This window comes from Rutidosis leptorrhynchoides, chromosome 4 (genome assembly GCF_046630445.1).
Source record: "Rutidosis leptorrhynchoides isolate AG116_Rl617_1_P2 chromosome 4, CSIRO_AGI_Rlap_v1, whole genome shotgun sequence".
In the NCBI taxonomy this organism is placed as follows: domain Eukaryota; kingdom Viridiplantae; phylum Streptophyta; class Magnoliopsida; order Asterales; family Asteraceae; genus Rutidosis; species Rutidosis leptorrhynchoides.
The window spans coordinates 29,985,358-29,996,210 of record NC_092336.1 but is presented as its reverse complement, the minus strand read 5'-3'; the positions used below and the strand labels follow the sequence as shown (position 1 = coordinate 29,996,210).

Below are 10,853 nucleotides of genomic sequence, written 5' to 3'. Positions count from 1 at the left end.
TATTAAATATTAAATTGTACGGAGTAATTTTTTTTTTTTTTTTTTTTTTTTAACAATTAATATGGAATCGGAATATATTCTTAATTTAAATTTCATAAAAAAAAAAACATTAAATAAATAAGTGCTGTTACATGAATATTTGGTTAATTAAAGAAAGAGAAGAGAAGGGAGTTAGGGTGTCCACTACTAGTCTCCTTCCATATACTCTTCTCTCCAATTTATCGTACTCACACTTGTGTGTGTAAATCGCTTCAGATCAATACGTACACACTTCACGTTTCTGTATCTATATCACCACTTATATGCATTGTTAAATCACTTCTCCAATGGCGTTCCTTTTACTTCTACACTGTAAGCTTTTTTTTTTCTGTTCGAATTTAGCGATTCGATGTTACTTTTGTTATGTTTATGCCTTTTTGGGTTACGTAATAAATTCGTTTCCAATTTTTGGTTATTTGCTGTTAATTTCATAATTCTGATCTGTTAATTGTAACTAATGCTTGATTTACAGTGTTTATGATATGTTAATCACAAGATCTGGTATAATTTGATCAATTTATGTACGTATAAACCTAATTAATACAAACGCAGGTGATATACGTTCTCCTGTATGAATTTTGAAATAATTTTATGATAATTTAGAAGCTAGAAGTGTGAAATTCGGATTTAGGAGCACAAAATATTTTAAACAAAATCAGTTTTATATATAATGTGTGTTATTAGATGATTATTATTTGTTGATATGTGTATAGTCTATGTTACTTTTTGACTTTCACAGTCACATGTATTGTGTGTGTGTGTGTGTGTGTGTGTGTGTGTGTGTGTGTGTGTGTGTGTGTGTGTGTGTGTGTGACTACCTTTACCTTTGAAAAAGTGTGTTATCTTAAGGGATGATACTTGTGAGAAGTGTATATAGTTGTTAATTTCCATTCATGTGTTATTTCTTTCCGAGTTTTTAGCTGGAAATGTGGTTTTTATTGGTTATCGACGTTTCACGTTTGTTTGATGATTATGTTATTTTGCTTTGAATATGAGAGTTAGGTGTCTGAAAGTCGTTAACTTGCATGAAATATTATTAAATGCTAAAATTATTGTTAATCGTTCATACATTTTTTTTGGTTATTATGTGAATCGTGTCAAAAATGAGCATTTTGTTTTTGAAAATTTGATTTGAATAAAAAGAGAATGGCAATCAGTCCTTCTGATCAAGAAAGATAACAATGTTTTGTGGCATCCTCCATTTTGGAGTGCCACTACAAATAGCTTTCAGATGGCTCAATAGTACTTCATTGATTTAAAGTTATATAGCTTCTGTGTTGATTCATCTAAATTCATTCTTATAACCTGCCTCATGTTAATCAGTAATATTGTATCATCCTTGAGGTAACATCAGTAAATTCTATCGATAGTCTTAGATTTTTAAATCAAATTATGAATGTGAGGTAACATCAGTAGATTCTTAATTTATATATATTGATATGGGAAACTACATATGACTAGTTATAAGATGGTATAGTCTTTTGAGTGGGTCGTGTAATTGGTTCTGTTCATGCCTCCCACTTATGCCCTTTGACCCGTTGTTGTAATCTGGTTGATAGTCGCTACAATTAATCACATTTTTATAAACGGTCTAACGATTTTGTTGGTGATAATTCATGATAAGTATTTTAATATGATTAATCAGCCTATATGTCCTTGTCATGTGAATTCCAGTAAGAAGTCAAAGTCAACCATGAATAAATAATGTTTCCAGAAAGTATATGGACTAGCAGTTCAATGGCTGGCTTAGAACTTTTATTTGTAAGATTTTCAACTGATCCAAGATGCTGATGGAAGTTAGCAAATTAATACTATTTGCATTCCTTATACTTTTTTAAGATTGAGTTGTGACTATTGCCGATAGTAGAATATTAAAGAACAAACCACTAGCATGTCAGATTTAAACTGGGTTTGGAATCACTGAGGGGATAGAAACCACCCACCCAATCATTTTTCACGCACACACGCGTTTCCTGTTCGGGTTTACGCGTTTCAGGGAGTTGATCCATCAATCCATACGGGCATGTGAATCGGGTCGAGTTCCTGCGTACGGGACGGTAAAACCCCCTCACGGACTTTTTTACGGAGCCAAGGGTCGAACCCCTGACCTCCAACCGTGCTCAATACTCAAGGTATTGGGGTTGAACCATTGGGCCACGAAGGCGGTTCCTAGCATGTCTGATGTTGATGTGAGCATTTTTTAGTAGCATTTTCAGATGTTGCTTTAAACTTATTCTAGTATATTGTAAAAATAAAAAAAAAATGTGAACCTTATTAATCTCTATTAAATGGCAAGGTCTTATTATTATTATTGAATTCCCCTTTCTATTGTGTTCTCTTAATATGAAATTCCCAAGTCGCTGAAATTGTGTGTTTATATAGGATGGTATGTAGGTGCTGACTGGCTTCTGGCTGCAACCATGAAATTCATAACAAAGAAAGGGCTGAAGTCCATAGTGCCACTCCGTTTAAAAGGGAAATCAGCCACTCGTTTTTGTTTGTTCCCAAAAGTGAAAGCTGAATATGGACAAGGAAATACACCCGTTTATCTTAATGTTTATGACTTGACACCCATGAATGGATATGCTTACTGGGCTGGCTTTGGCATCTTTCACTCTGGCGTAGAACGTATGCTGCTCTATTCGTGTGTTTAAATTACTTAAATACGATTGTCTTCTTTGTTATATATGATGATACGTTGCGGTTGTGTAGCTTTTTACATGATAAACGAGCATTATTATGATGTCACTTGTTAAATGATGCGTATATCACTGATGCATGCTGGTTGTACACGACAGTTCATGGTGTAGAATATGCATTTGGAGCTCATGATTATCCAACAAGTGGTGTCTTTGAAGTCGAACCACGACAATGTCCAGGGTTCAAATTTAGACGGTCAATATTTATAGGGACTACTTGTCTGAACCCTTCTCAGGTGAGAGAGTTCATGGAACATCATGCTGCAAACTACAACGGTGACACGTATCACCTAATCGCAAAAAACTGTAACCATTTCTGCAACGACATTTGCTACAAGTTGACTGGCAACCATATCCCCAAATGGGTTAATCGACTCGCTAAACTGGGTAACATTTGCTACCTCTAGTATTATATGTGTTTTTACTAGCATGGTAACTGGGTAACGAGTTAGCTAACTCGTTTATTGATTGCAGGTTCAGCTTTTAGCTTTGTTTTACCAGACGCTCTTAAGGTGTCAGCTGTACAACAGAGTCCTCGTTGCTTAACATACGAAAATGAGAGCGAAAAACGAAGATTGAGAAGCAATAGTTTTAGTTGCCTAGCATCAGTTTCGTCGAGGCAGAAACACTTGTCAACGTCTTCGTTATTTCTGCAATCACCTTTGAAAGGGTGCTTACCACTAAGACCCCGAAAGGTTAATGCCTAGAGCTATTTTTTTATTTAAGAAATCTCCTAAAAGGCGGTTTTGGTTTGATCGTTAGTTGTGTATGTTGTAATCAAACTATCCGAAGCTTTAGGAGAATCAATGTGTTTATGTCGTAGTAGTGAGGTTGCCCACACCCATTGTTGTTTTATTGCATCATTAAATGCGAAACTTAAACGGCTAACAATTTAAAGGTAGCAAAATTGATATGTCAAGTCGAAGTCAAATTTGGCAAATTTCGTGTTACTCAAACATGGGTCGAACGGGTTTGGCAGAACAAGCCTGCGGGAATACAAAAGAGATGCTTCAGATTAATGGACAAACCTCCTGATAAAAGTCTGATAGAAACCTTGTATCATTGTCATATAAATAATGGTTTAACAACACGCTTTATTTGGTCTCATTTTCCTAAGCTCGCTAACACGTTACACACAGAAATATGTTACCCAATCATATTGCCTACTTTTAATCATTGATGTATTTTCAAACTGTACACCCCAATATGGAACTAAGATCAATCACTCTTCTTTCTGAAGCAAAACAGTAGGTGTACCATTCAAAGTCGCATGATATACTGACATTATTAACTTAACCTGCTCAATTAACATTAACATAACTTATGATTATATATCAACACAAAATTATGAAGACCAAGAGTCACACAAACGGGCAGAAAGACAAAAGTCTTCAATTTTAGATTTTGATAACAAGTGATTGGGATGGCTATGGAAGGGTTGGAAACAGCCACTCCCTGATGGGCTGCATTCAATAGAGTACGGGGTTGGATTACTTGTTGGGTTTGAAGATGTTAAACGAAGGAAAACGAAACACATGTTGAAGACCTCGCGGATCGCGAGGATGTGCTCGCTAAACGCGAGCCTGGTGTTTTGCTGAAAGTCAAGTTCTGTCACGTTGGTCGCGTTAGGATATGAATTTCGCGTTTTGAAGATCTCGTGAAACGCGAGGGTATGCTCGCGAAACGCGAGCCTGAGCGTTGTCAACAAGTTATTTCGTTTTGGTAAGGATTCGTATTTTGTCCTATATTTTGTATCTCTGTTCTCATTGTATCTGTAACACATAAAGATAAAGAAGTAATGAAAGTTCTGCCCTATATTTATATTTATATATTAACTAATAGACAAAAGTTATGAATAGTAACCAGGGGTATTTTCGATTTTTCACTTTTTTTTTTTTTTTTTACAGTTTTTAACTAAATTTCAATTTACCAACAAAGCCCCCAAACTTTTTTGAAAAATTCAAATCGACCCCCAAACAGGGGGTAAAGTGTTAAATAACCATTTTCATAAAAAATCTTAAATAAACTCCACCCAAATATTCAACGGGTCATATCTTCTCGCTCGCAACGAGTTAAATTTTTTCGACACTATCGTTAAACTCGAAATAATTTTAGGAACACAATGTCACTAGCTATACGCAAAACGGACGCTTTTTAAAAAACGCTAAATATTTGGGGTACTTTTCATACACGTTGATTTTGCGTTAAATTTTTAAAAGTCGACAATTCCATAGCGAAACGCGGAGATGCATATATATTGTTAATTTAAAATAACATTTAAATCTCTCACGGGTTATACCTTTTAGTTCGACTCGAGTTACGCTTCAACGACATCATCGTTATCCACAAAATAATTTTACTAAACGCAATAAAATACATTGAAAACCGAACCCCCGGCGCAAAGCGAGGGTTCGATAACTAGTTATTACATATTAGACATAAACTAATTATATCTATATATCTAAAATATATATCTAAAAAAGAGATAGAGTAAGTGAATAGGGAATTTTTGAAGCTTCACAAACTTTCTCCAAATTTTTTATTCTATATATCTAAAAGAGATATAGTAAGTGAATAGGGAATTTTTGAAGCTTCACAAACTTTCTCCAAATTTTTTATTGAGAAAATTGCGCGGATAGTCCCTGTGGTTTGTAGCACCCAGCGTGAATAGACAAAGTTGGTGATTTGAGGAAGGATAGTCACTCTCATGTGTTTCTTGTGCAAGGATAGCCCACTTGACGTTTTCTGTCTGACTATTCTGTTAACCCTGTCTGACTATTCTGTTAACCCTGTCACACGTGCATCTCACACGAGGGTATTTTTGTCTTTCTATGTTTCTACCTGGATTCCCACACGCACCTACTTTATTTATTTTAAAATCTCAATTTCTTTATTTCTTTTAAAAATGGAACATCAATCCATTATATTTTCATTCTCACGATAATCTTCTACATCCTCTCTGTTTCTAGGGTTTCTTAATCCCTAATTCGAAGTTTGGGTTTGAAATCTAATTCAAAGTAAATTAAGATTCATGGTGGAAGATCCAACAAAAATTACAAGATTCATGGGTCCAGATCCGATTGGGTGGAACGAGGTGGCAGAAGAGAACGACGATGGTGGAAGACCCAGCAGAAGGTGGAGTCTGACCGGTGATGACGGTAGTGTTTCCTTTGTTGCAAAATCGTTTCTGATAGTGGTAATTAGGTTATCTTTGTAATGTTTTCTGTCAGATCTGGACCACCACCACCACTGGCCTCAAACCTCATGTCTCGCAGGAACAACAACTTAATGGATATATAAAAATCGGTAATGATAAGGTTTTGCGAGAAATGCGAGTATAATCTTAGATATATACGCAAAATATAATTGGATCATCACATATACAGTTACTAGGTTACATTAAATAGATCCATTTGTATATCGTATATATAAAAAAGTAAGTATAATAGAAAAGTATACAAAAAGTCAAATTTGTTGCAAATCCATTATCTCATTTGACCAACCAAAGAGTTGTCAAAAAGGTGTAATCTGTACGCAGCCGATGATCTTTGATTTGCCCCCATTTTCAACCATCCTCTTTTATAACATAGCATACTTGTACATTGTGCCTCAAAATTTGTACATTGTGCTTTAACTATTGTACAATGTTCTTAAAAGGTTGTACTACAACTAACCATCACCAACCAGCAGCAACACTTTTTTTTTGTTATTGAAAATTATAAAAACAACCAACTTAATACGTCAGTCAGTTGCCGGATTCCATGGTGGCGGGGGCTACAACGGTCTGCCTTGGGCGACGTATAGACGGATGAACAACACCGGTTGAACTTGTCTTTTGGTGGTGGTGAAGTTTAAAGAATCATTCACACTGAGTTATCCTCAATATATGGGGTTGGATTATCTTGAAATTTTTGGAAGATGAGAAGAACAGAGGAGGAGGTAAAAGATGAGAGAATGAATGACATTGATAATAAAAAGGCTGACAAAAATAATCGGCTTTAAAAGAAAAGTAGGTGGGTGGATGGGGATATTTAGATGTAATAATATAAAGATCAAAATATAAATCACAACAATCGCAACATCAATCGCAACTACAACAAACGGCCCAACAACAACAACAACAACAACAACAGCAACTATAACAATCATCCCAACAACAATAATAACCGCAACAACAACAACAATCAGAAGCAGCTATGCCAAAGGTGTGAAAAGTATCACTCGGGGTTCTGCACCAAATTTTGCAACAAGTGTAAAAGAAATGGTCATAGCGCGGCGAAGTGTGAGGTCTACGGACCAGGGGTTAATAGAACGAAAGGAACAAATGGTGTCGGAACGAGTAATGGCGGAGCAAGTAGTGTCGGAGCAAGTTATGCAAATGTAGTTTGTTATAAATGTGGAAAACCGGACCACATTATTAGAAATTGCCCGAACCAGGAGAACACGAATGGACAAGGCTGCGGAAGAGTTTTCAATATTAATGCGGCAGAGGCACAGGAAGACCCGGAGCTTGTTACGGGTACGTTTCTTATTGACAATAAATCTGCTTACGTTTTATTTGATTCGGGTGCGGATAGAAGCTATATGAGTAGAGATTTTTGTGCTAAATTAAGTTGTCCATTGACGCCTTTGGATAGTAAATTTTTACTCGAATTAGCAAATGGTAAATTAATTTCAGCAGATAATATATGTCGGAATCGAGAAATTAAACTGGTTAGTGAAACATTTAAGATTGATTTGATACCAGTAGAGTTAGGGAGTTTTGATGTGATAATCGGTATGGACTGGTTGAAAGAAGTGAAAGCAGAGATCGTTTGTTACAAAAATGCAATTCGCATTATACGAGAAAAAGGAAAACCATTAATGGTGTACGGAGAAAAGGGCAACACGAAGCTACATCTTATTAGTAATTTGAAGGCACAAAAACTAATAAGAAAAGGTTGCTATGCTGTTCTAGCACACGTCGAGAAAGTACAAACTGAAGAAAAGAGCATCAATGATGTTCCCATTGCAAAAGAATTTCCCGATGTATTTCCGAAAGAATTACCGGGATTACCCCCACATCGATCCGTTGAATTTCAAATAGATCTTGTACCAGGAGCTGCACCAATAGCTCGTGCTCCTTACAGACTCGCACCCAGCGAGATGAAAGAACTGCAAAGCCAATTACAAGAACTTTTAGAGCGTGGTTTCATTCGACCAAGCACATCACCGTGGGGAGCTCCTGTTTTGTTTGTCAAGAAGAAAGATGGTACATTCAGGTTGTGTATCGACTACCGATAGTTGAACAAACTTACCATCAAGAACCGCTACCCACTACCGAGAATCGACGACTTATTTGATCAACTACAAGGCTCGTCTGTTTATTCAAAGATTGACTTACGTTCCGGGTATCATCAAATGCGGGTGAAAGAAGATGATATTCCAAAGACTGCTATTTCGAAATCACTCGGACCGCACTCCGACGTAATATTTTATGTATACTAATAATATCTTGAAATAATACGGAGTAAATATATATATGTAAATCGATTGAGAGAGTTTAGAGAAAAATATTTTCAAGTTTCTATGAAATAATGAAACCTATTGAATTCTATTTATAATAGATTTTTGAATTATTAAAGTGAATTATTAAAGTATGAATTATTAAAGTGAATTATTAAAGTATGAATTATTAAAGTGAATTATTAAAGTATGAATTATTAAAGTGAATTATTAAAGTATGAATTATTAAAGTGAATTATTAAAGTTAAAGTAAAATAAAAATAAAGTAAAGGTAAAGTTTAAGTATAGTAAAAGTATAAAACTATGTACGTATAATACGCGTATAAATATATATAATATTAATTTAAATCGTTATATATATTTAATAAAATAAAATATAAATATCATTATCTTTATCATACTGGTTAAGTAATGAGTTGTCAAAAGTAGTTCTAAATATTTATAAAAGTTATATACGTTTTAATAATAAAGTTCTTTTTAAACTGAAAACGTTTTTGTACGTTTGAAACTAAATCAAATAAATATAATAATTTTGTTTTCCAAAACCAAATATATTTTTAAGAATCATTTTGTTTAAAGGTTAAAATAATGGAAATCGTTATATCATAAAACGTTTTAGAAAAGTAGAATCATATATATTCATAATAGGTTTCAAGTTTTTAAATTACAGTCTGTTGGTGAAGCATGGAATAAAGTTCAAAGGTTAAATAAACGTATGAAATCATCTTAATGAAAAATGTCGAGTTACTTAACTTGTCGATATCCAACATCTAAGTTAGTTACACTTCACGTTCTTACTTATAAATCACTTTACCATTTTCCGAATGTTGTCAAAAAGAATAGATTTCTTAAATCATAGTGGACCTCATAACATAGACCCGTAATTATATCACAATGTATCTGATAAATCAATCATTTGATATTATCTTCTAATTCCATCGATAAACATATTGAAACAAATACGTTCATGTAAAGTATTATACGTTTAATACTTTATTAATATTCTCAAGTTATAATATATATACCTATATATACATATTTATTTATATATAACGGTTCGTGAATCGTCAGAATTTGGTCGAGGTTATAATGAATGTATGAACACAATTTAAAATTCTTGAGATTTAACTTAACAAACTTTGCTTATCGTGTCGGAATAATATAAAGATAAAGTTTAAATTTGGTTGAAAATTTTCGGGTTGTCACAAGACCTACCCGTTAAAGAAATTTCGTCCCGAAATTTGAGTGAAAAGGTCGTGAATGATAATAAGTATGTTTTCATGATGCATACAGGCTGAAAATTAGAGTTTTATCATTAGCGAATAATTTGGATAAACAATCCATTTATATGAAGAGTACGAATGAAGTTAACATAGAAGAGTGAAATGAGTAAGTGTAGATTCATCTTATCATTTGACGTAGATATGATTGATTTCCAGATTTCAAGGGATTTGAAGAAAATCTTTGTAATAAGATTTGATTATCCGGTAACAAAGGGAATTAGGACCCGCTTTAAATGCGATCATCCATTTTAATTGTTCTGTCGAAGATTTTCTTATAAATTCACCTCCTTCGTTTTCTTACAACTCACACCTTCTGTTGATGCATTTTATGCAAGTCCCTAGACATCTACCCACGTCCATTGCAGGTACAACAGTTTACAGGCCACCATGATCGTTCGTTATTATCCTATCCGTGTTAGTATGTGGTTACAGGAACTGCAGGAACGAGATTTGGATGTTTGACTATGTTAGACTTAGTCAGACGTCCGAGTGAAGCCTCACTCGTACGGCTGACAGGCTCATACGCACGGTTGATGCTGAGCTAAGTCACAATTACAACCTAAATGAGAAGACACGAGTGAGTGATCACCCGTACGGCTGATGAAGCCAACTAGTATGTGTGATGGATGAATCGTACGAGTGAGTCAACAACAGGGGTATATGAAGTCTTATGTTCTTCATTTTAGGTTAAGCCTCTCATTTGTTACACACACTCAGATCTGGTGAGCTCCTCCGATTCTCTCTCAACCCAAATCACCCAGGTGGTGAATAATAGCTCTAGGTGTTGATCTAATCACACTTGATTTAGTTGTGGTATGACTAAATTAATCCCAAAAAGCTTAACCTATTCACTAGAGGGTTTGATTCACTTATTCCGTCATTGTGTGAGTTAAATCTGTTGATTTCTAAGTTCCTAGTCATGTTTCATCACCTTCTATTCTTTCCCCCTCAACTCATATTTTAAAGTATTCATCAATATGCTCCATCCAGTTCTGATTCTCAATATACTTCTAACTTTCATATCGGTCATTCTTCTTTTTCATCTACCGCCGAAAGAATCTATTTACTTCTACTATACTCTTGGGTTTATAGTGTTTCTAGTTCTCCCGTGTCTTTATATTGCTATATGCATCGATATATATGGTTTATAACTTTTGGTTTGTCGTTGGACTTTATATCTTCCCTTATATTTCAAAGTCTCTGTTTCTATCTTCTATAATCATTGTCATCCACAGTTAATGCTCTCTTTTATTTGCTGCAATTTATACCCCAATTTCTATTCGGAGTTTTGTCCTTTCGTTTCTTCTTCTTGCGATTAAGCACCGCT

The 10,853-nt window shown here is 34.6% G+C and overlaps 1 protein-coding gene across 3 annotated transcripts; it reads left to right on the top strand.

Annotated features, from left to right (window-relative positions):
- The first annotated feature begins 245 nt into the window (after positions 1-245).
- LOC139839724 (deSI-like protein At4g17486) lies at positions 246-3,618 on the top strand. 3 transcript variants are annotated; one of them, XM_071829862.1, is made up of 4 exons: positions 246-351; positions 2,422-2,667; positions 2,838-3,125; positions 3,213-3,618. In XM_071829862.1, the coding sequence occupies exons 2-4, from the start codon at positions 2,460-2,462 to the stop codon at positions 3,443-3,445; spliced, it is 729 nt and encodes a 242-aa protein (XP_071685963.1). In that variant the 5' UTR covers positions 246-351; positions 2,422-2,459; the 3' UTR covers positions 3,446-3,618. The 3 variants fall into 3 exon arrangements, with proteins under 3 accessions (XP_071685963.1, XP_071685965.1, XP_071685964.1); XM_071829864.1 differs by lacking the exon at positions 246-351 and adding an exon at positions 1,966-2,228; XM_071829863.1 differs by lacking the exon at positions 246-351 and having other exon boundaries at positions 2,356-2,667.
- Positions 3,619-10,853: the final 7,235 nt, after the last annotated feature.

Bases quoted from the DNA above. Each gene is read 5' to 3' on its own strand.
- LOC139839724 (XM_071829862.1), top strand. From the start codon at position 2,460: ATGAAATTCATAACAAAGAAAGGGCTGAAGTCCATAGTGCCACTCCGT. The intron at 2,668-2,837 runs GTATGCTGCTCT...TGTACACGACAG, and splicing joins CTTTCACTCTGGCGTAGAAC to TTCATGGTGTAGAATATGCA. The intron at 3,126-3,212 runs GTAACATTTGCT...TATTGATTGCAG, and splicing joins TAATCGACTCGCTAAACTGG to GTTCAGCTTTTAGCTTTGTT.